Consider the following 26385-nt stretch of genomic DNA (forward strand, 5'->3'; position numbering starts at 1 on the left):
CAACACGGCATGCTTATCAGCCTGAAGGACAAATTGCCCTGCTGTTTTCCTCCAGAGGAATGTCTTTGTCCTTGGTGAACATTTGGCTGTTTCTTATCTCAACTCACAAAGACAAACTGTTTCACAGGACTGAAGCATGCTCCACTCCCTCTGCTCTCCCCTCTCCTACCCCCCCATCACACACCCCTCACTCCGGCTTCTGCTCACGTCATCCCTTGCCTTTTGTGCGGGCGGCGCAGTTTTAGCTGCAGCAGGTCCCCCCCCCCCCCCCCAAGCTGATGGTGGCGCGACTCAGGGTTGCTGCGAGACCTTCACCCACTTGCCTCAATTCGGATAACGAACTTCTTTAATTCTGATGTGTGCCATTATTACGGTAAACAAGTAATAATTGTGGACTAATTGCTGTCTGAGGTAATTGGAGTTTAAACATAATTTCTCCACTGTGAGATCAATAAAGTATATCTCATCTCATCTCAAGTACATAATGTAAATATGTAAAAATACATGGATGGCATAAATAAGTGAAAACACTTATTTCCATTGTGGTCTGTTTAAAGGTCAAATGACAAAATAGAATAATAATAAAATAATCATAATAATAATACTGATAACAGTAATTATCATAATAATAGTAATAATAATCATTATTATTGTGGTCCATTTGAAAGTCAAATGACAGAATAATAAAAGTAATAATACTAATAATACTTATAGTAATAATAATTATTATTGTGGTCCATTTAAAAGTCAGATGACTTTTAAATCTAATAATAATAATAATAATAATAGTGTGTACATAATAACAAGAACCTAAACAATTTATAAAAACATTAAGACAGCAAATTAACATAAATTACATATATACATACACATATTGGTATTTATTATTATTTCAAGTGCTGTGGGCCAGTAATCCATGTCCATTTTAAATTTTGTCCAAATGTCCTCAGATAACATCTAGTATGCTGTCCACCGCATTTATTTGTCTTTCTTGCTTATTTTTTTGTAATTTAAAAGTCCTGCTAAAGTCACTCCAGGAAAACACAGAATGAAGTCCATCTACTGCAGACGAGACTTAATCATATGTATGTTGGGCTCCAGCCCCCTGTGACCCTTATTAGAGTAAGTGGGTGTAGAAGATGGATGGATGGACAATACACTTTTTGACAAATGTGATTTGTACTCTTGAGTGACACATAACTCTAGAAAATACAGTAATCAGTGGATAAACAGTCAGTTTTCTCTTCTGGAGATGTTGAGCGATTTGATCCATGTTTTTCAAAATCTCCCAGTTAGCTTCAGCACTTAGAACTGAAATTGAGATGAGCTCAATGTTCTCTTGATGGTTCTGCAAACTTCAGTCAGAGATAATGATGGAATAAATGATGGAGTGTTTATTTGGGATAGAAGTGTTGTTTTCTGTCTTTGTCTCTGGGATATTGACTGAGTGCTACTTCAGATGCCAACGTCTGACCAAGAGGAACCAAAAGCACCATGGTTTTTGTTTTGCTGTGTGTGTGTGTGTGTGTGTGTGTGTGTGTGTGTGTGTGTGTGTGTGTGTGTGTGTGTGTGTGTGTGTGTGTGTGTGTGTGTGTGTGTGTGTGTGTGTGTGTGTGTGTGTGTGTGTGTGTGTGTGTGTGTGTGTGTGTGTGTGTGTGTGGAGGTGCAGGCCCTAATTTTAGGGTGTTCTTGACAACTAAACACAATCTGTGCTACTAAGGCAGTGGGGGCTGTTGTGTGTGTGTGTGTGTGTGTGTGTGTGTGTGTGTGTGTACGGGGGGGTCCTCTGACAGCTGCTTTCATCTCCTTATTATTCTTCCTTCACACTCAAGGATTTCTGGGCTTCCTAAAGTCTCTCTCTGTCCTCGCTCTGTCTTTCCGTTTGGCGGGCTGTGATTGGCTGTTGTGACAAAGCTGTCGTGCGGCTGTCAGCTTTTTCTAAAGCTCGGTTTAATTACTCCTTTTCACTAACACGACACATTCATGCACAGATGCATGCAAACACGCTCGCACTCTGAATAGTCACTCACAAACACATGCTGACACACAAAACACCGTGCTCAGCTGCAAAAATCCTGTGTGATTGAACTCGCCGCGTTACCCGACAGTCAGTCCCACATGTTGGTCAGCACGGCCTCTACATTCCATTTTAGTTTGGGGAATGTCTGAAGGGGGGCTGCTGCCAGGTTTGATGGCTGCCCGTCAGTGACACGCCCCCCTGTGAATGGCCAATCAAAGCCATTGAGCCAGAAGACTGAAGGATGAGAACTTGCACTTCCGGCACTTTGATTGGAGGAGGAAGATGAGAATGAGGGTAACGGCCAATAACTTTTTTTTTTTTTTTAATGTTTCTGCGTCTGTTGGGTGCCTCCAGCGGTTCTCTGGATGAGACCATGAATTGAAGGAGGATGACACAGATAAACAGTGAGAAAGTCCCTGTATGAACACATTATTCTCCTTATTTCTCCTTCTTGTTTCTTTGTCTCCCTCTTTCTCTCATCTCCTTCTCTGTGTCTTCTTTACTCTCCTGCATCCTTCTGCTCCTCTTCTCTCTTGCTTCCTGCCCCCTTGTCTCCTCTCCTCTGTACTTGCGCATTTCCCTTTGTTGTTCCATCTGCTGGTAACAGTATCAGGCTTGGACAGCAAAAATGTTGAGTGAGTGAGTGAGTGAGGAGTAGCTGTTCACTCAAACACAGTAAGTAACGTCACGTAGAACTAAACAAATTAAAACCTATGCACATGTTACAGTCAAATTTTTTTCAGGTCTAGTGGTACCCCCCCGCACACACACACACATACATGTTGAGCACAGAAATGTGATATGTGCAAAAATGCAAAGATGCAGTGTGCAAGTGATGTACTTATTTAATCCTGCAACAGTCCTGCAAAGGTTGATCATTGGCTGTTAAAAAATGTTCTAGAAGAATGGGCCTCATGTATCAATGTTGCTCACTTGTGGCGTAAATTTACGGCATAAACTTGAAATACACCAAAGTCGCTGTGACATGTATCAAGCAGTGCGCACCTGCCCATTTCTGGCGTACGCCTGATGTGATCTTGATAAATGCAGCGGGTGGAAACGACCGTAATTATAATAAACACGCCCATAAATATTCAGACTCCACTTCAGACACACCCTCATTTTACGACATGGAAGCCAGGAAGACGGCAATGAAAAAGAACTTCACCAATCACGACGCGTGCCAATAGAGTGTCAAAAGCGGCTGTCGTATTAATTGTTTTGTAGTATATAATCAATAAAGTGTTACAGTGGTCCCTCATTAATCGCTGGAGTTACGTTGTAAAAAATTGCCCGAAATACGTGAAACCACGACGTTAGGCAGCATTGTTTTTTACAATTATTATAGACGTTTCAAAGCTGTAAAACCCCTCACTATACAGTTTATACACTTTCTCAATCAGGCATGAACATTTTCTCACTTTTCTCTCGTGTGTAAACACTCTCAAAGTTCAAACCTTAGTAGGAAAATAATACCAAACTGTTTCAGGCCCAAACATTTGTTTGAGAAATAAAAATAGAATGTTTTCCTATAAATAATTATGATGGCATTTAGAACTAACAAATTAATTTTAACAATCAACGAACGAGGTCGGACACATAAGAAATGATTAATAGTGACTGACCAGTATGTCACAGATCGGGCCTCTGCGTCCTGACGCTGCGCCTTTTTCCACTCACATCTCGCTGCAGCAGGTGTTTTCCGTGTGACAAACACAGTTATGAGTAGTTGTTGGCGCTCTTTTTTCTTCTGGGTGAGAAGATTCTTATAAACAGATACGCAGAACACAGAACACTGTAAAAAAAAAAAAAAAAAAAAAAAAAAAAAAAAAAAAAAAAAGGCATGCAAAATTGGACTAAAAACTCCACGAGACTCTGAGACCACGACAGGTGAACGGCGTTATAACGAGAGACCACTGTATTCTCTTTTCACATGTCAATAATTCTTGACATGTGGATATTTGCTCGCTCAATTAATAAGACACGTCTAATCTGTCAGATTTATTTATTTTTTTAAATGTATTTCTGTATTTATTTTATTGTGACAACCGAATGGAGATGACAAAACCTGGCTGCAGCACGGACGAATTAAGGGAATGACGAAACTACAGTTATTATTATCAATTTCATAGTCTAAAACGATCACACCACATGAAGTTAAGCTCAGCGCTGCTCTGGCTCCAGGCTCGAAGTCTGGAGAAAAAGGCGAGCAGCTCTTTCTTTGCAGGCAGCGCTGTAGCCACGGATCATGCTCCATAACGATCCCGCAAAAGCGGGATTTGTATTGATTATTATGTAGTATAATCAGGAAAGTGTTATTTATGTAACATAAGCATTGATTTGTATAATGGCACTGTTTATCATGTTGATCATCTTCATTTTTATGTGGATTCCAGCACTGGGTCATTTTGGTGTATAATTTACGCCACCTCTCGACCTGGTGTATGTTTTCAGCGCAGCGTACGCCAACGACCACATTGATAAATGGCAAGTGGTGCAGCCGTTTTGGCGTACACCCCATATACGCTCAAATATCATCGTACGCAACGTTGATACATGAGGCCCAATGTGAGTATTTTCAAATGAAAGGAAACCTAAAGATTAAGATCAGTCAGTTTCAGCGTCATGAACTGTCACACCACCAGCTGCATTTTTTGTGTTCATGCAAAAGGTAACGTATATACTTCTTCCCAGAATCCCCCAAACTGTTGCTGACAGATCTCAGGGTGCACGTGCACCCACTTTTTTCTTTAGAGGTTTCCATCCACACACCGTGGAAGAGCGTATCCCCACAAAACAAGGCTTGTCCAAATGTGGCCCCTGGGGCACAAGTTAGTAACCTTATTCATCGCGCTGCAGAACAGCTTATCAAGTACTGTAGTTGTCTGACAAACCAGCACACAGACCACAGTTGGCAACTTTTTTGTGCTTTTGGCAGCCCAGGTGTCTGTTATAAAACAGAAGGGACTTTTAGCGGCACCAGTGGATCACATGGACGGTGAGAGCGTTTCATGAAAAAAGCCTGGATTAGAGTCTAAGTCTGTGGAGTAGATGTCAGATTCTGACATGCTGTTTTTTATTTATTCATTTTGAAGTCAGATGAACACCAGTAAGATTAAAAATACACTTTCTATATACCCACTAACTCCAGTAAAGGGTCACGGGGGTGGGCGGGGTTCACCCTGGACAGGACACCAGTCTGTCGTGTCAAATGGTGAATTTCACATAAGCCTTCACGCCACGCCACGTCTGTACGTGCGCTGTCACATACGTGGCTTTTCAAAATAATCTCATTACTTTTCCTGCTGGTCTTTTCAGCGACGCTTCCGCCACACCTCACCTGTGTATTCTGTTCTTTTCTTCTTCTTCCACCTCCTCTTGCTGGTCTTCTTTTTCTTCTGCTGCTCTCTCTATGCTAGGCACCCTGCCCTACGACATCAAGATCGTTATTGCCGGGAACCATGAATTGACCTTTGACCAGGAGTTTATGGCCGACCTGATCAAGCAGGACTTCTACTACTTCCCCTCAGCATCCAAGTTGAAGCCAGAGAACTACGAGAACGTCCACTCGCTGCTCACCAACTGCATCTACCTGCAGGACTCCGAGGTCACTGTGCGGGGCTTCAGGATCTATGGCTCCCCCTGGTGAGTAAACACCAGCACAGCTTTGCTCTTTGAGCGGTGGGAAAGTATCTTTCACGTGATATCAGGTTGTCTTTGCAGTGCAATCTTCTGAGTTATCTTGGGTGACCTTTGACACAGAATTAAAACATGATAAACAAACTGTTTGTTCCAACTTGGAACAGACGTCACACTGAAATAATTTTTAAATGTATCAGATGTTTCCAGCCTTGAAGGTGTCTGTGCCGTGGAGCCACTCAGTCACCTGGTCCTTGTTTTTGGTTCCGCCTCAAACCGCTGGCTCCCGTGTGGAACATAGTCCAGTATGAAGTCAAACTGATGCTGTTTAAAGCTTTTACAGTTCTGCTCCTGCCTACATGATACATACATCGTGCTCGTTTGCTCCATCGGCGTCTCTGAGGCTGTTCCTGTCTGCCTGCTTGTATCGTGTGTGTTTGGATTTTAAATGTGTTCTATGAACAAAATTTAATGACTTTCTTACTTTGAGTTTGTGAAGTTGGAGGCAGCATGCTGAGAACTAAAGTTGTGAAAAACACAATGCAGAAACACGATGTCTTCATTATGTAAGTGGTCCTACCAGAACCCGTCTACACTTCACCACAGGGTAAGATGAGACCAGACTTTATTGATTCCTGTGGACATTGACCAGTTACAGCAGCATGAGAGACGGAAACAAATCAGACCGAAGGGAAAGAGTAGATAAAGAGCACTGTTACAAAATCTATGTAGTGTGTGTGTGTGTGTGTGTGTGTGTGTGTGTGTGTGTGTGTGTGTGTGTGTGTGTGTGTGTGTGTGTGTGTGTGTGTGTGTGTGTGTGTGTGTGTGTGTGTGCTCCACCATCAGGCTGTCCTTCAGTCAACAGCAAATCAAAGCTTCATATGCAAATGGTCATATTTTGACTTTGCGACACATTTTGCAACAGTACAAAAATACAGGCAAGATTTAACGGTTTGAATCTGGACCTTGATGAGTTTTCTATGAAGACTCATCAAGGTCCAGATCTGGCAACTTGCTTCCGACGGATTGTTTACTGTTGTGACGCTCTTCTGAACTTTACACGGTTGTATATGTTTCTTTATTTCAGTCCTGTTGTGAATCGCTAGCAGTTAGCATTCGTTGGGCAGTTAGCATACTAACCATTACTTTTATAGCTGTTTCTTTTTTTTACATGTTTAATACTCTGTTAGTTTTTTTTTCAGTGTGACTGCTATGAATTTTATGTAATTATTTTACTCCTGTGTAAATCTTAGCAGCGCTAGCATTTTCGCTAGCGGTTAGCTTGTGTGAGCTAGTTCGTTTTTTTAATACTTCTGTTAGTTTTTTACTGTAACTGTTAGGAATTTTAGCTTAGTACTTTACTCTTCTGTTAATCTTAGGAGTGGTTTACTTGGAGGAGGGTTTTTTTTAACTGTTCCTACAAGTCTAATACTTCTGCTACTTTTTCAGTGTAACTGCTGTGAATTTGAATTCATTTATTTACGTCTGTGTGAATCCTGTGTGAGCCTGTGTGAATTTTAATTAATTTATTTGTGTCTGTGTGAGCCCGAGTGCTTAGCTTATCCATTATTGGTTAGCTCGTGCTTGTTTGGCTATACTCTTGAATCTTTTAGTGCACAAAGTACACTACTTTACCTATTTTACAAATCCTGCGTGATGTTGGAAGATAGGTTGGCTATTCTAGAGAGCCATGTCCGTAAGTCAGAGCAGCTTCTTACCTCAGTGGAGTTAGATGTTACTGGCACTCCAGATGAGGTTTGTGTTGGGCCGGCTAGCGTGCCCATTAGTATTAGCCTAGAAACGCCGGCTGTGGAGGATGGCTTTCGGACTGTGGCTATGCAGAGGAAACCCCGTTGGGCTTGGTGCCCGGTTGTGGTACCCCGATCACACTCGCCACTGCAAACTGTGAATTGATTCTCCCCCTTGGAATTGCCTGATATGAATTCTCTGAGCCCACGAGTGACATCCACTCCTGTCTCCAGGCTCAAACACCGGGCTTTAGTGATAGAGGATTCTATCACCCGCAAAGTCAGGTTACAGACACCGGCTGATGTTAGATGTATTCCTGAGGCCAACATTGCATCCCATCTTAGGGTGCTGATGCTGTAGAAGAGAAGACAGACTAAGGAACATGACAAGAGATATAGTCACATAGTTACTCACGTCAGCACCAATGATGTTAGGATGAAGCACTCGGAGGTCACAAAAATGGACATAGAGAGAACTTGTGACCTTGCCAGAAAGATGTGTCGGCATCAATTAATAGTCTGTGGTCCCCTCCCCTGCCGGGTACTGATGAGGTGTTTAACAGACTGACATTGTTAAATAGGTGGCTGGTGCAATTTTGTAGACAGCAAAGCTTTAGCTTTGTTGATAACTGGCCTTCGTTCTGGGGCCACCGTAGCTTGCTGATGCTGGATGGCCTCCACCCTACTGAGGAAGGTGCTCCCATCTTGTCTGCAAACATAGAGTCCTACAGGGAGGGTAACATTAGGAATTTACAGCAGGCCACGGAGCAGGTGATTAGAGACCCTGCAAGGATTATGAAAAATGTGGTTTGGAATCCATTAGCTTAGCGGGGAAATTAGATCAGAAAATCCACTATGGTGATAGTGCAGTTTATCTGCCAGGGAGGGAAATTCAACAAGTTGAGACTGTGGCCTGCTTCTGTAGACATAAAAATCATCCATAAAAATCATAGAGGGATATGCATCGCAAACTTAATCGTAGGGATGAACAAGTACACTACTATCTGTATCTGTATCTGTTCAACCATCTAAATTATATGTATCAGTATCTGTACTCATAGTGGGCGGGGCCTAAACCGGAAATGGGTGTGGTTTAACCCGAAATGGCTGGGGCTTAAATCAGTACATTATTTTAAATCTGAAATTGATATGGATTGATCAGAAGTTGCTATATTTATAATTTATTTGAAAGCTATTTACAGAACAGCCTCAAAATTGAGATTCAAATCATTGTTTTTGATCACAAAAGTAAGAGAACTATTTGCAGAACAAGTTTTTTTTATGAACTGAGGACATGAATATTCTTAAGTGTATGATTGAATATCAGAATCAGAATCGCCTTTATTGTCATTGTAATTTGCATTGCAACGAGATTTGAGTGCAACTCCAAAAAGGTGCTTTCCGTGGTGCAAGTAATTTTTAGCCAAATAAAAGATAATAAAATTTAACAATAAATTATTCAGAGTATATGTACAACTAAATAAGCATAAGATAAAATAAAATGTGGACCAAGTAAAATGTAAAACGAGAATTATATACAACTGTGGAATCATATTGCACGGGAATATTGCACATGGTTTACAGATATTCCACAAGAAACTTGAAGAGTGCAGGTTAGTGATTTGTTTTTGTTCAGTGCAGTGATCGCTCTGGGGAGAAAGCTATCCCTGAGTCTGTTTGTCCTAGTTTTGATTGAGCTGTACCGTCGGCTGGAGGGTAGTAGGTCAAACAGGTGGTTGCTGGGGTGGGATGTGTCTTTGCTGATGCTGGCAGCTCGGCTGAGGTAGCGAGAGCTGGTGATGTCTTCCAGGCTGGGCAGAGCGCCGCCAGTGATCCCCTGGGCCGTTTTGATCACCCTCTGCAGCGCTCTCCTGTCTGCTGCTGAGCACCCCCCGTACCACGCTGTGATGCAGTACATCAGGATGCTCTCGATGGTGGCTCTGTAGAACAACACCAGCAGCTTCTCCTCCAGATTGTTTCTTCTGAGCACCCTCAGGAAGTGGAGTCGCTGCTGGGCTTTCTTCACCACCACTGTGGTGTTGGCAGTCCAGGAGAGGCTGTCAGAGAGCTGCACTCCCAGGAACCTGATGGACAGTCCCCTTGGATGGGGCTGGGTCAGTCCTGCCCTTCTTGAAGTCCAGGATTATTTCTTTTGTTTTTGTGGTGTTCAGCGGCAGGTTGTTAGCTGAACACCACGCTGTCAGTCAATTGACCTCGTCTGTGTAATCAGACTCATCCCCCCTGAGATGAGCCCAATCACGGTGGTATCATCCGCAAACTTTGATTGTGCTTGAAAGATGGGTCGGAGAGCAGTTGTGCGTGTAAAGGGTGAACAGGAGGGGGCTCAGTACACAGCCTTGAGGGGAACCCGTGCTGAGTGTGATGGTGGAGGAAAGGTGGGGGCCAAGTTTCACGGACTGTGGGCGGTTTGTGAGGAAGTCCTTGATCCACTGGCATATGGGGTGGAGATACCCAGATGTGTCAGTTTCTGGACCAGGATCTCTGGGATGATGTGGTTGAAGGCTGAGCTGAAGTCCAGGAAGAGCATCGTCACATAGCTCCCCTGGTGCTCCAGGTGGCTCAGCGCAGTGTGGAGAGCTGTGGTGATGGCGTCCTCTGTGGAGCGGTTTGCCCTGTAGACAAACTGGTGGGGGTCCAGAGTGGGAGGCAGACAGGCCCTGATGTGCTGAGGCTGATGAAGTCTTTGAAAGCACTTCATGACCACAGGTGTAAGTGCAACAGGCCTGTAGCTCTCCACTGCTGACTTCTTTGGGACTGGAATGATGGTGGAAGATTTCAGGCAGGGTGGAATGATGGCCTGCGACAGGGACAGGTTAACCCTCTGGTGTCCGAGGGCATTTTTTGGACAGTTCACTCGCCTGGCATAAATGTTTTATTATTGCTGTTAACAGCTCTCCCTGCATCCCATAATCAAGTTTTATGTCTCTTTCTTTTCAGGATATCCCGTGCTTTCAGAATATATATGTTTTTGTTGTGTTTTATAAGTGTGATAAAGGTTTACAATCAAAAATTTGCAAGGAAAAAATAAAGCGAAAAATAATTTTCCACACACATTTATTCAAAACACACATTAAACTATAATAAACAACTGTTTTGAGACTTTCTAAAGGTAATTTGAGGTCTTGTGTGAACGAGAGGCTCTCCGTGTGCTCATGCTTTCACTGATCGCTGTGCGTAATGGCGCAGGACGCAGTGAGTATGTGCTAATAGTATGTACTCATTGGAGCACCCAGGGGGCTATTCAAACAGGCCAACTAGTGACACATCACTCCTGAAAACGATCTTTGGCTTTTCACGTGAGGTAAATCTGCCCTACGATTGGATTTTGGAAAACCATGTGACGGTGAACCAATTCTGATTGGACACTCACATTGCGCACGTCATCACACAGCTTCTGTGAGGAGTAAAAAGATGGCCAATGGCTGGCTTGAAAGTCTGCAGAGTTAACTTTTCAGCAAAAAAGGTAAGTTTCTATCTCATATCATTAAAAAGTTATTTATAAGTTAGTAAAGCTTGGTCTTAGCCATCGTATACGACGGTGTCAGCCCCAGAGTGTTAAAGATTCAGGTGAAAACTCCAGCCAGTTGGTCAGCACACGCTTTGAGTACCTTGCCAGGTACACCATCAGGGCCGGCCGCCTTCCTGGGGTTCTCCGCCTTCAGCACACGTCTCACTTTGTGTTCCTGAAGTGTTAGCGTGCTCGTGCTGGAGGGTGGTGGGTGTGGAGTTGCTGCTGGTCTGCTTCAATGCGGGCAAAGAAGCGGTTCAGCTCCTCTGCCAGAGAGGCATCAGACTGAGCATTTCCTGGGTTGCTGCTTCTGTAGTTGGTTATATGATTTATTCCCTGCCCCATCCTTCTGGGGTCATTTACAGCGAAGTGGTCCTCTATCTTTTTCTTGTAGGCAGCCTTGGCCTCTCTGATGCCTCTTTTCAGATCGGACCTGGCCGCGCTGTACAGGGCCCTGTCCCCTGATTTAAAGGCGGTGTTGCGGCTTTTTAATAGGGACTGGGCTGCGCTGTTCATCCAGAGCTTCTGGTTTGGAAAAACCCTGACCCTTTTGTTGACGGTGACAGTGTCAACACAGTTCTTAATGTAAGAGAGTACGGTGTTGGTGTACTACTGCAGGTTGTGGCTGGAAAATAAATCCCATACAGTCCGTGAGAAGCAGTCCTGTTGCTGGGAGAGCGCTCCCTCAGGTCAGGTTTGGATAGTCTTTTGTTGTGGCTTTGTTTGCCTCAGCAGGGGGGTGTAGGTGAGGGTGAGGGACAGGCAGAGATGGTCTGATCCAGCGAGATGGGGGACAGGGAGTGACTTTGTACGCGTGTTTTATGTTTGAGTAGACATGGTCCAAAGTATTTTCCCCTCTGGTGGCACACTTCACGTACTGGACTAACTTAGGGAGCACAGTCTTTAAACACGCTTGGTTGAAGTCACCAGCAACAATACAAACACCATCCAGGTGGGCCAGCTGCTGTTTATTTACACAGGCAAGTGAGAAGCTAAGGGATGTGCTAACGTTAGCATCGGGTGGGATGTAAACAGCAAACACAATGACTACTGTGAACTCCCTTGGGAGATAAAAAGGTCTGCATGAGACTGCCAGCACCTCTACATCAGGAGAACAGTGAGAGTCAATGATTCTGCTGCTGCAGAACCACTTGCGGTTCACATAAACACAGAGCCCTCCACCTCTGCTCTTACCCGAATCACTGGATCTGTCCTGCCGGTGTAGCGTGCGGCCTGCTATCTCGACTGCAGCATTGGGGATCAGCGGGTGAAGCCACGTCTCCCTGATGAAAATATTGCTGCAGTTCCGCACAAAGCTGTTTGTGGCCATTCGTAGCTCCAGTTCATCCATTTTGTGGATGATGGATCTGGCGTTTGAGAGGAAGAGGCTCGGTAATGCTGGCCTGTGAGGTTGTTTACGTAGCCTAGCATCTGTGGCAACACTTATTCATGGACAATCACCTGTAGTTCGCTCTCCTTTTACAGCACAAGATTTCCTGGATTACTTTGAGAAGAAAATAGAAGACATTAGGTTAAACATATCCCAGCATGCCTTAACCCAGCCACTACACCCTGTTATTGAGATGGGCACCATTACTGAGGTATTACCTTAGATTCTGGATCTGTTCCTAAATGTTTCAAATCTTCAGTGATTAAACCATTACATAAGAAACCGAATCTTGACCCAAGTGTATTGAAAAACTATCGGTCGATATCAAATCTATCATTTTGCTCTAAAATTCTGGAAAAAGTGGTGTCACGGCAGCTCATGGACTATCTTACTGAGAATAATCTCTTTGAGCCACTGCAGTCTGCTTTTAGAAAAATCATTCCACAGAGATGGCTCTTATAAAAGTGGTGAATGATATTCTGCTTCCAGTGGATTCAGACACCACTACGGTTCTAGTGATGTTAGATCTCAGTGCTGCATTTGATACCGTGGATCATCATATTCTACTTGATAGGCTGGAAAATCATTTTGGGATTACTGGGAGTGCCCTTGCATGGCTGATGTCATTCTTGCCCAGTCGTGTTTTGTACAGTTACACTACCTCTAACCTTAGTGACATGAAATTTGGGGTTCCACAGGGGTCCGTCTTAGGCCCCCTGCTTTTCTCCATTTATATAGCTCCCCTTGAGCACCTATTGCTGTGTTTTGGGATTACCTTTCACTGCTATGCTGATGATACTCAGTTATACATGCCAATAACTGCTGGCAATCTCATCCACATAAAATCCTTAGAAGATTGCTTTGCATCAGTGAGAAGTTGGATGTCTAGAAACTGCTTGTTACTGCAATGTTATATTTTCTGGTTTACCGCAGTCTAGCATTAGGGCTCTCCAATTGGTTCAAAATGATGCAACCAGACTTCTGACACGAAGAAAAAGGTGAATTTACCAATTCCATTTATGGTCCCAAAGTTTCTGATTGGAATAATCCATTCTCTTTCTTTAACTGCCTGGCTTGATGGTTCCTTGTTTTATCTCAGCGGACTCGGGGATTGAGCACGCCCTCTGCACAGATCATGAAACTAGAGTGACATAGTCTGTAGAAATGATAAATATCAGGGACGTTTTTTCAAAACACCTTTTTTATTTTAAACACCAGAAATCATCGATCAGCCTTTGACCTTTAATATACAATATTTGATCACACTTTGATCAGTGCCTTGGTGGGGTGGGGGGTGGCAGCCTCCTCCTCCACCCCCTCCCATATCTTCTGCGGCATTAGGGCGTTTTACTGCGGCAAAATTAAAACAAAACTGCATCGACTTGTGGACCTGAGCATGAATCGCAGTTGACGTTCACTGTGATGGATCGCGCTCGGCTTTAATAGCACTCTGAAATGAAGTGAAACCAACAGCTTCCCTGAAGGTAGGACATGGACGCGATGTTTTGGAGACTGGTTGGCAGTAATGTAGACGAAAAACAATTTGTAGTTAATGAGCTAAAACATGTATAACGACTGGTACGTTCCCTTTAGGTGCTGGATTTGTCACTCGCTCATTCTTCTCTTCCTCTGAAGTCTGGAACTTCCTCTTCATCAGAATGAAAGGAAAACAGTAAAAAACAGGGTTGATGACCTCCACGCTGTCTCCACCCTCATTAGACTCCTTATCATTTAAGTCCAAGCTGAGTGTCCTCACTGTCTCTCTTTTTCCTAAAGATTTCTCCTTTACTTTCAAAGGGCAAAACAAGCCGGTTAATTAAAGTTGCTTCGGTCGTCAGTCATCGGTGAGGAGGAGCAGGTAGAACATTTGTGTCAAAGGAGAGCGAGGAGAAGGAGATTTGAGAGGCTACAAGCGGGGACAAAGAAAAAAGGAAGAAGAAAAAAGTGTTTCTTCATCGCTTTAGCTTTTGATGCGCTTTCTTAATTGGGCCACTGTAGGAGATGTGAATCCTCAATAATTAAAAAATCTAATTAAGGAGTCTTTTGCATCTCTGTCCTTAATTATTCTGCGCGGAGCAGCAGGGATGATATGTTTCTCCCGTTTTCATTCAAAGAGGAAAAAAAGGCCGTCTTGCTTTCTCTCCTCCGTCACTCCGTGCAAATCCCTCACCAACAGAGTACTTTGTCTCTCTCATCCTCATGTTTGTTTGTCAGTCGGTCTTTCACGCCACAGAGACCTTTATTACAAACATTTAAATGGGATTTAACCCAACAACGCCTGTGCACACACAGACACAGCTTTCCTGTCTTCACTCGCATGATTTTTCTCAACTTTCCTGCCAAGATGGAGCGAGGATCAAACTGAAGGAAAACGTAATCAGCACGGCATCAAAAGCCGCTCGTTGTCCCCGTGCACAGAGACATTAGGACGTGTCCACTGTCCACCACTTGGCCAGGGGGTCATGAACTTCTTTGAAAGATATTAATGGATAGAAACAGTGACATGTAACTGGCCTAAGATTCATAATAACGTCCATTGACCATACAGTGGGGAAAATAAATATTTGACCCCCTGTCAGTTTTGCAGGTTTTCCCACCTACAAAGAATGTAGAGGTCTGTAATTTTTATCGTAGGAACACTTCAACTGTGAGACAGAATCTAAAAAAAACAGAAAATCACATTGTATGATTTTTAAATAATGAATTTGCATTTTACTGCATGAAATAAGTATTTGAACACCTACCAATCAGCAAGAATTCTGTCTCTCACAGACCTGTTAATTTTTCTTTAAGAAGCCCTCTTATTCTGCACTCTTTACCTGTATTAATTGCACCTGTTTGAACTTGTTACCTGTATAAAAGACACCTGTTCACACACTCAATCAGTCACACTCCAACCTGTCCACCATAGCCAAGACCAGAGAGCTGTCTAAGGACACCAGGGACAAAACTGTAGACCTGCACAAGGCTGGGATGGACTACAGGACAACAGGCAAGCAGCTTGGTAGAAGACAACAACTGTTATGATTATTTATTAGAAAGTGGAAGAAACACAAGATGACTGTCAATCTCCCTCGGTCTGGGATTCCATGCAAGATCTCACTTTGTGGGGTAAGGATGATTCTGAGAAAGCTCAGAACTACACAGAAAGACCTGGTCAATGACCTGAACAGAGCTGGGAACACAGTCACAAAGATTACATTAGTAACACATGATGCTGTCATGGTTTAAAATCCTGCAGGGCAGCAAGGTCCCCCTGCTCAAGCCAGCACATGTCCAGGCCCGTTTGAAGTTCACCAGTGACCATCTGGATGATCCAGAGGAGGCATGGGAGAAGGTCATGTGGTCAGATGAGACCAAAATAGAGCTTTTTGGAATCAACTCCACTTACCATGTTTAGAGGATGAGAACAACCCCAAGAAAACCATCCCAGCCGTGAAGCATGGGGGTGGAAACATCATACTCTGGGGGTGCTCTTCTGCAAAGGGGACAGGACGACTGCACCGTATTGAAGGGAGGATGGATGGGGTCATGTATTGTGAGATTTTGGCAAACAACCTCCTTCCCTCAGTAAGAGCATTGAAGATGGGTCATGGCTGGGTCTTCCACCATAACAGTGACCCCAAACACACAGCCAGGGCAACTAAGGAGGGGCTCCGTAAGAAGCATTTCAAGGTCCTGGAGTGGCCTGGCCAGTCTCCAGACCTGAACTCAATAGAAAATCTTTGGGAAGCTGAAACTCCAAACCTGAAGATTTGGAGAAGATCTGTATGGAGGAGTGGACCAACATCCCTGCTGCAGTGTGTGAAAACTTGGTGAAAAACTACAGGAAACATTTGACCTCTGTAATGGCAGACAAATTGTACCAATTGTTAAGCTCTGTTTTTCTAGGGGGTCAAATACTTATTTTATGCACTAAAATGCAAATTAATTATTTAAAAATCATACAGTATGATTTACTGGATTTTTTTTTTTTAGATTCTGTCTCTCACAGTTGAAGTGAAACTACGATAAAAATTACAGACCTCTCCATTCTTTGTAGGTGGGAAAACCTGCAAAACTGATGGGGTCAAATACTTATTTTCCCCCCTTGTAAATGAAAGATACAGAGCAGTGATTTGGATTTGTTACCACATGTCCAAACAGATCTGCACATTATTACATTTTCTGTACCATCGAATGTTCACCTGATTCATTTTGAATTTGTTGAGATGTGAACCTGATGCACTGTTTCAGCCCAACATCAAAGCTTTTATCTGCTTGAACTGCACGTGACAAATAGAAAATGCTGCTTCTGTGGAAAATACACGAGTGCTGATGGGTTTTCTGTTTATAAAGTCAGGTCCATAAGTATTTTGACAGTAACAATTTATTTTTGTGTCTTTTTATATGCATTATGTTTTCAACTTCTAACTGAAGATTATGACCTGCAGTGTGTTTAGTACTGAAGTTCAGGAGGCTGGTTGGGTTAATAGTCGTGACATATTCCACTCAAGCATGGAAAAGTGATACCATGTGTCACCAAAACAGATCACAGGTGTCTCTTAGTATAAATGCATGAGAGCTGTTTTACAATCAGAGTACAATAGTGGAGTTTAAAGATAAAGTTTGGTTTAATGACAAGGTGGAAATGACCAACAAAGTTTAGTTTGCCATACATGGATAACTACTGCTGGTCTATCAGCAGCAGTAGTCATTTGGTTTGATTTTCCTATATGTTTACCAGCAGAACACCAATTATACGATATGAATACTTAATGATACCATTACAGTTTAATGATGACTTTGAAAACATATTTTATTCATCAGATGTTCCTTACTTTTTGACTTAACTGCTGCCAATATCATTAGCTTTGTTTTTATTTACAAACATTTCACTTAAATCATGTAACTTCACTTTTTAACTCCAACAAATTGTCCTTTAACATTAACCGTGTGTTTCTGAACAAACATGACGCTGACAGACATCTGACTGAAATGGAACCTGTAAAATATACAACACCAGGAACTGAACTGAAACTGTCCATCAGTAACTTTACTTCTGTCTGTGAGGACTAAAAGCCTTTTTGGAAAATGTGAGGGACAGATTCTTTTTGATGAGAAGAAGCTTCTCTGCATTATTTCTGTTTCTGTTTTTATCTACATGTGCCACTGAGCTAAACAGCCTTTCACTTTCCACACTACTTTTTTTTTTAACCTTTTAATTAAATATATACCGTAACATACACAAATACCAATAAATGTTTTTTCCCCAAAGGTGGAACATGTAAACATTGAGGGGCACAGCATTGCACGCACACACAGTGTTGTGCATCTCCACTCCACACGGAGGAAAAACGGAATAATTTTAACATTACTTTATTTATTTATTTTTTGAATCATGGGATAATTTCATCGTGCACAGACAGAATCCCCTGAAGCCCGTGGGAACTGAAACATTAAGGAGGCACAGTGACTTTTTCAACTCTGCTCACAGCACCACAGACACCCAACAAACAGATTACAACTGTAGTGGACTGAGCCGGTCTCACATTGGCCTGAACAGTCACACAAAGCGCTGCAACTCAACAACCTGATGGACAACGTACGCCGCAGAAACGGTGATCTGACGAAGCAACTGTGGCACAAAGTATCACAGCGTAACTTTTTTTTAGCCACGACAAGGAATTAAAGTATTTTCAGATGTTGTTTTCCAAAATCAGGAGGCTTTATGTGGATATAAGGACTGCAGCTTTCAGCCAATCAATGGACAGCGTTGATGGATATATTTTGACTTTTGAGTAAATTACATGAAAGCCTGTAAAAAGCCATAAATTGGCCACCTCATTGTTTAAGATGGAATGTTCAAAACATATGAAAACATAGCACCTTATAGTCTGGAAATTGCGGCGTGTGTGTGTGTGTGTGAAAAACCTCCATTGAGAGGTTGACATCACGCTGCTATAAAGGTGTATCGGGTGTCGTAGTATCGGACACGTTTTATGATTACAAGTACAAGTAAATGAATACGGTATCTGGTCGATAACGATACTGGTATCGGGATCAGTGCATCCCTGGTAATCACTGTCTGTGATGCCAGAAAAGGATGTGTACCTAATTCACTCAAGTACTGGGGTGAAACTCCGTCTGTCAAAAACTGTCCTCTACAGAAATGCTTATAGTCTGTCACTATGTGAGAATACAGAGAAACACAATAGCAGTTGTGTAATCTGAGTCAGGGGTGGGACAAAGTCACCATCAAGTCACTCTCAAGTCATGAAACAACAAGTCCCGAGTCAAGTCTCAAGTCATAATGACCACCAGTTGTTTGCAAGCTGACTTGAAGTTGGACTTTTAATCACAGAAATGACTGGTCCCACTTTCCACAAATCAGCCAGTGTCAGAGCTGAACTTTAATTTGTCCCTCTGCACATCCAGACTGCTCAAAGTTTTTAATGGAAATACATTGCAATCGGACGGGACATTTTATCCAATGTGAGTGAAAAATCTGTTACACAAAATCTGTTATATACAGTGTTTATTACATGGAAAACAATACAAAAACTCTGGGACTTTTTTTGTCCGGTGACTCCAAATATTCGGTTTATACGATGACGGTTTAGTTGAGTTTTACCTTACATGGGACTGAAAAAATAAATTTACCTCTCAAAGCGTTGACGATGAAGTTGCATCCATCCCACCATCCCCGGCTGACTTTATTTTCCCAAATGTTTCTTCTGTTCAGATCTGAAGGGAATCCGTACATCTTGAAGCCCTTGTTGTGTCTGTTTGTGCCTCCAAATGCACAACAACCTGGCATTTTCACTAAATAAATAAATAAAATAGCTGGATTTTCATGCAGACACATTAACAGTGAACGCTATTTTGAACCCAAGATGGCACCACGAGTGATATGACCGATTTTTGTCGAATCGCTATGTCGCCACTCTCTCTAATAAAGGCACTCTACTCCAGGAGGAGCAGTGTGGTTTTCGTCCTGGTCGCGGCACACTGGACCAGCTCTACACGCTCCATCGGGTGCTCGAGGGTTCGTGGGAGTTTGCCCAACCAGTCCACATGTGTTTTGTGGATCTGGAGAAGGCATTCGACCGTGTCCCTCGGCGCACCTGCGGGGAGTAATCTGGGAGTACGGGGTCCGGGGTCCTTTGCTAAGGGCTATCCGTTCCCTGTACAACCGCAGCCAGAGCTTGGTTCGCATTGCTGGTAGTAAGTCAAACCTGTTTCCAGTGCACGTTGGCCTCCGCCAGGGCTGCCCTTTGTCACCAGTTCTGTTCATTGTTTTTATGGACAGAATTTGTAGGCGCAGCCAGGGTGTAGAGGGGGTCTGGTTTGGGAACCACAGAATCTCGTCTCTGCTGTTTGCAGACGATGTGGTTCTGTTGGCTTCGTCAAATCAGGACCTTCAGCGTGCACTGGGGCGGTTTGCAGCCGAGTGTGAAGCGTCCGGGATGAGAATCAGCACCTCCAAATCCGAGGCCATGGTTCTCGACCGGAAAAAGGTGCTTTGCCCTCTTCAGGTCGGTGGAGTGTCCTTGCCTCAAGTGGAGGAGTTTAAGTATCTCTGGGTCTTGTTCACGAGTGAGGGACGGATGGAGCGTGAGATCGATAGACGGATCGGTGCAGCATCTGCAGTGATGCGGTCGTTGTATCGGACAGTCGTGGTGAAGAGAGAGCTGAGTAGGGGGGCAAAGCTCTCGATTTACCGATCGATCTACGTTCCAATCCTCACCTATGGTCATGAGATTTGGCTCATGACCGAAAGAACGAGATTGCGAGTACAAGCGGCCGAGATGAGTTTCCTCCGCAGGGTGGCTGGGCGCTCCCTTAGAGATAGGGTGAGGAGCTCTGTCACTCGGGAGGAGCTCGGAGTCGAGCCGCTGCTCCTCCACGTCGGGCATCTTTTCCGGATGCCTCCTGGACGCCTCGCTGGAGAGGTGTTCCGGGCACGTCCCACTGGGAGGAGGCCCCGGGGAAGACCCAGGACACGCTGGAGGAACTACATCTCTCGGCTGGCTTGGGAACGCCTTGGGGTTCCCCCGGAGGAGCTGGAGGAGGTGTGTGTGGATCGGGAGGTCTGGGCGGCTTTGCTTGAGCTGCTGCCCCCGCGACCCGACTCCGGGTAAAGCGGAAGAAAATGGATGGATGGATGGATGGAGTTATTATTAAAAGGCCTTTATCACGCAACATTAACGTTTGACCTTGTAACAAAGTTATGTTATATTCTCGTGAAAAACATACTTGGAGTAGTGTTTTGTTTTATTTTGCACATACATACATCACCGACACACCACAAAGAGATTTCCATCAGGTTTAGATGCCTAAAGCAACTATCTCAACCACTGACAACATATTACAGCAAGAGTCCACAAAAGTATTTTAAAGGCCTGACTAAAGTGTAATATGTTATGTTTAATAAGATATTTTCATGAAAAAAGACACAAATGTGCAGTTAACTGCATTTTATTTTTTCTTGTGTAAAAACACAGCTTAGATGTGGTTTGACCGAAACAAATTGTCATTAAACTTAAATAAAACAGGGATGAAGTGGAGGTTTAAGAGTCACTAGGTGTTCACAGGAAACAGTTATTTCTATATTTATTTATGTTCATTGTTAGTTGGTTTAATCTTTTCTGTTTTATTTTATCAGATTCTTTTTGTCTGTTTCTCTAAAACTGTATTGTGGTATTATTAGTGATTATTACTATTATTGTTGCTGTTTCTATTATTATTATTGATATATAAAAATAAATGAATAAAATATTACAATTTGTAATACATTTGACTCTTTTACAACAACAAACGCTGAGCCATGAATTATTATACAGAAAACAAATGTTTTGACAGCTGCAACAGCTTAATGCTAACTTTAACATTGAAAACGCCACAGACATGATAATGCATTAGCATCGGTCCCGTTTTTAAGTTATAAAATACATCTATCAACTGTTTCAGAAGACCATAACAGGTCAGATTAACATAAAAAGGTAAATGTTACTCACAGACATATGCTCTTTGGGGTTTTAGTGGGGAAAAATTAAAATTAAGCGAAATAAAACACTGAATCAACAAAGCACCAGATTGAAGCACTGCTTCGATTGGTTCAAGGTTCAAAGCAAAGCCGCGCTGCAGAAACAGTTGAGTTATATGAAAGAAATGAAACATTTACGGTAAAACAAAGTTATTTAACAACTAATTGATGACAAATTTAGTTGACAACTATTTTAATAATCGATTAAATTGATTAGTTGTTTCAGCACTACAAAACACCTCCTCTTTCTGTCAGATCCTGTTTGGCACGTGTTGGGGGGGGGTCACCTGTGCGCCTGGACTAAACCATTGTGCAACTGTGCAGGGGTGGAAGAGCCCTCAGAGATCTTTCAGTATTATTGTTAGAGCAGAATTATGTTTTGCAACATTTATACGAGGTCTGTCCAAAAAGTAACGGACCTTTTTTTTTTTTCAAAAACTATATGATTTGAATCACGTGTGATTGCATCAGACCAGCTTGAACCTTCGTGCGCATGCGGGAGTTTTTCATGCCTGTCGGTTGCATCATTCGCCTGTGGGCAGGCTTTGAGTGAGCACTGGTCCACCCCCCTCGTCGGATTTTTATTGTCAGTGAAATGGCTGAGCGACTGCCACTTTGCTCCATGAAATTTTTTCAGAAACTGTTAGAGACAGCCAGTTGGAAACCATTCGAAAGATTCAGATGGATTTCAGTGAAGATTCTGTCGGCGTCATGCGGATTATGGACTGTTAAAACCTTTTTAAAGACGGCCCACAGCGGCGGCGCACCGAGCGGCCATCGACAGGCTGGAACGACCAGATCATTTCTAAACTGAACGCTGTGTTGATCCGGGACATCATGTGACTACCACAGAAATGGCAAGAGAGCTGGACATAGTACTTTTGCGGCACATTCCACTGTTACAGGAGATTTTGTAATGAAAGACGTGCGGAGGATTTCGCACGTCGGCATGGTGCCGCTCATGGCGCGCAACAAAAAAAACACCTCTGTGTTGGAAACCATTCAGAAGATTCAGACGACTTTTGATGGCTTTCAGTCGAGTGAGTATCCAAGAAATTGTGTAACAGCTGGACATACCCCAACATGTCCTGTGAGACTTCCAACACGGAGGTGTTTTTTTTTGTTGCGCGCCATGAGCAGCACCGTGCCGACGCGCGAAATCCTCTGCACGTCAAAAAACTTTACTTTTTGGCTTTTTGCAAATGGCTTTTTTATTTGTTTAATTTTTTTTTTTTGTTTGTTTTTTTTTACAAAAAAAGACAGATTTTACAAACACATTTATATGTAAACACCAAGACACACACTTCACATTAACATGTTGGTTTTTACATAGAATGAATGAGTCAACCAATCAGTGTTAGTGGAGGCTCATTTACCCATAATCCCTTTGGCATCTGTCTGTGTTTGTTACAAAACTTCAGGATTAGTGTATTATTTAAAATTAAAAGGTATGTGTTATATTTTAACTTTATCCAAATGACAGAATTGACATTAATGGAGTTATTCTATCCAGAATAATTTGATGATTTTAAATCAAAACCATTGCTCAAAACTGCTTTACTTTCCAAGACCTCTGCCTCACTGCGGCACAGCTGTATTCAGTTAAGGAATAATGGCTTGTTTTATGTGTGTGTACAGTTTAGCTTAGCTCCTCTCAATTGCCTCACTGCTGCAAGCTATGTAGTAAACAGGAGCTTCCAGCAGTGGGCAGGGCGCACAAACACACAACTGCTGACTCATTGTTTGGGTGTGTGGTCGCTTTGATGTTACCAGAAGCGATTGTTGTATTAAAACTCAAAATCAGCTTGTTTTAGTTGCAAGTGTATTGGAAGCAATACTGAAAATTATTGGTTAGCTGTAGTTTCTGATAAATTTTTGGGTGGTTTATCGGTTTAGCTTTATAAAAGATAAGTTTTCAGTTAGCTGATTAGCTGTTATCAAAGCTAACTTTTTGGTTAGCTGTGCCCACCACTGGAAATGGGTTCTGTGCCAGATTTGGTGTGGTGAACCTGAGTAACCAAGGGGCCAAAAAGTAAACAAACCAAAAAAAATTATACAGATATTATTGAATTCCCTTATAAATCACACAGACTTTCTGTATGACACTGACCGTTCATACAAATGTCCTACATGAACTCACATCACCCAACACCCAGAGGACGTGTGTGGAGACAGAAACAGGTGATAAATTCAAGTCTTACATTTCATTCATTTTAATAATAACAATCAATACATCATTTGCATGAAAATAAAACAACAACAAAGGTGCAGTTGAGTATTTTTGAAAATAAATGTCATGAGCTGCCTGCAGCGTTCATATTTTGCCACAAGGGGCAGCATCATTATAGTCTGCTTTGATTTCACAGGTCTGGTTCCAGCTGCCTGCTGATCATCCAAGTTCACCTGAAAAACATTTTTAAAAATTAGGAATAAGACTCAACTCAAAAAAAAAAAAAAAAAAAAAAAAAAAAAGAACCAACAACAGAAAAGAGCTTCAACAGTTAGTCACATACGTCAATGTGGAGATGACGCTTCCTCAACTGTCGTGAACTCCACTTTCTGAAAAAGTCAAAGAACAAAACTGAAATTAATCTTCACCAAACTGAGTTTTTGCTTTGAAATTTAAAAACACATTTTCTTTCAAACATTGTCAGGATGATAAGCAATTAAAATTAAAGCAAATTAAAATGAATTAAAATTAAAGCAAAAAAAAAAAGAGGATTTTTCTGCTCCTACTAACCTGTTCAGTCACAAACGTGGTGATGTTTTGATCTTCGGGCAGAAATTCTCTCCAGTTCAGTCCGGCCTCCTTCCACATCGCTCCAACTTTTTGTGGGGTCTTTAAAAACATAAATATTTTAAAATTATGTGGTCATACAAACTTACCAAGAAACATGGGTTATGTGAGGCCACGAGTGTGAGAAGATAAGATTTGTGTTCCACATACCATTCCTGTGCACAGCAGCTTAAGGATCTCAGCCAGAAGCACACCAGCCTTTTCCACGGGCACGAGAGGCTTAGAGATCGCCCTAAACACACAATTCCACAGTGAAGTCATTTCCATGTGTCCACATGTCAGAGTGCATCTGATTTAAGCAGCTTTAACAAACCGAGTTTTCCGGAATAGCGTCTCAGCACAACTTGTGTAGACCTCGGAGGGAACTCAGCGTAGGACTGGGCATACAGTGCATCCGGAAAGTGTCACAGTGCTTCAATTTTTCCACATCTTATGTTACAGCCTTATAACAAAGTGGATGAAATTAGTTTTTTCCTCCTCAAAATTCTACACACAACACCCCATAATGACAATGTGATTTTTTTTTTTCATTATGGGGTGTTGTGAGTAGAATTTTGTTGGAAAAATTAATTAACACAACATAACATGTAACATAACAAAATGTGGAAAAATGAATTGCTGTGCATATTTTCCAGATGCACTGTAGATCAGCACAAGTTGAGAAAGGTCAGTTAAATGTGTACTGGTTTTCAGGAATTCAGTCAAATCCAAATGAACCTGGTTTAACTTGTACTCGCACAGGTAGCCCAGAGTCAGCTCGGTGAAACCTGATGCTTAATTTTTTACACTGAATACACCCAGAGGATATGCCCAGTATAACCCTGGATTAACTGACTTTCCCAGAAAACTGCATGGAATCCCTTAAATCCTTTAACTAGTTATTTTAGAGGCTAAAAATTAACAAGTTATGTTGTATAAATACATATTTATAATCTTCATTTTATGAACAGTTCATCATTTGACAAGATGAAGGTCCGGCACTTTATCTCACCTGAACAGTTCTCCCATCAGGACACCTCCCTGGTGGAGTACGGGGACAATAATTTGTGCCAGGTAGAGCCAGATGTATGGGATGTCTACTGCCATGTCTTCTGCTGTCTCCAGGATCTCTTGTAGCCTAAAAACACAATGAATGTGTGAATGTGTTTGTCTGTCTATATGTGGCCCTGTGACAGACTGGTGTCCTGTCCAGGGTGTATCTCCCCCCGTGACCCTTAATTGGAGTAAGCTGTTGAAGATGAGTGAGTGAGTGAGTAAATTGTGTCTTAAAATTAAATAAATGGTCCACAACTGTGGGTGAAGCATTTCTTTTTCAGGTTCTCACCCTTTGTAGTACTGCTCCTTAGACAGAGTTCCTGCATTGATAAGTTGACTGAGCAACAGGCCCATTTGGTCCCGGGCAGTGGCTTTACGATCCAGGGTTGACTCCACGCCACTTCGTACAAAGATGTGGAGCAGGGAGGCGCTGTTGAGCTCTTCCACACACAGTAATGCCTCCTATAATAGCAGAGGAAGAAAAAGTGAGAAGCAGGTCATCAGAGTGGTGTCATATTCCAACATTTCCTAACACCTGTGTTCCATGTGAGTGTGCACGGTACCACGTTTGTACCTTCATGTCACCCAAATGGAGGTATTCTTCAATAATGGCAACTGATTTCTTCTCCACCTCCTCTTTTGTCATGGCGGGTTTAGGAGGAGTTGGGATGATCTCACATTTTTCTGCAGGAATAAAAAAGAGACAAATCCAGATAAACTCTTTGCTCTAAATCCTGACCTCATTGTCTGGGCCCTGTGTCTTTATCACCTAAATCAAACCCTGTAGTGTAGTGAGTTGCTGCAGCTGCTTCATCAGTTTCCCTCTCTTGGTCTGTTTGCTCTCCTCCTCTCTCTGTATCTTGATCTTCCTCTCCGTCTTGATCCATCTCTGGATCCACTTGCTCTCTCTGACTTGAACTTGCCTGTTGATCTTTTTCTCCCTCAGTTTCTTCTTTTGCCTGGTCCTTCACGATACATTGAAACACAGTGAAATGAGTTAATAACTGATCAGCATCCAGGCGAATGTCACGACCTTCACTCACAAAACAAAAATTGTTTGCTCCCAAATGTTTTGAAGTCACATGTCACATGGTTGCAATTTCAAGCCCTGTAGTAATAATAATATTATTAAGGTACTCTTTATACCTACACTCAACAAAAATATAAACGCAACACTTTTGGTTTTGCTCCCATTTTGT

At 42.5% G+C, this 26385-nt stretch overlaps 1 protein-coding gene and 1 long non-coding RNA gene across 2 annotated transcripts in view; one reads left to right on the top strand and one right to left on the bottom strand.

The window, feature by feature from the left end:
• The window catches only part of mpped1 (metallophosphoesterase domain containing 1), a 235427-nt gene that overhangs the window by 68319 nt on the left and 140723 nt on the right, over window positions 1–26385 (top strand). The window contains exon 3 of the mRNA XM_034163567.1: window positions 5440–5665. Coding sequence (XP_034019458.1) covers window positions 5440–5665 — 226 coding nt within the window. The remainder of the gene's footprint in view (window positions 1–5439; window positions 5666–26385) is intronic.
• LOC117504176 lies at window positions 7779–18065 on the bottom strand. Its single transcript, XR_004558735.1, has 3 exons — window positions 18053–18065; window positions 11979–11983; window positions 7779–7951 (listed from the first exon to the last, which is right to left on the bottom strand). It is a non-coding gene; the product is annotated as an uncharacterized LOC117504176 (long non-coding RNA).

Source organism: Thalassophryne amazonica, chromosome 22 (assembly GCF_902500255.1).
Source record: "Thalassophryne amazonica chromosome 22, fThaAma1.1, whole genome shotgun sequence".
In the NCBI taxonomy this organism is placed as follows: Eukaryota; Metazoa; Chordata; class Actinopteri; order Batrachoidiformes; family Batrachoididae; genus Thalassophryne; species Thalassophryne amazonica.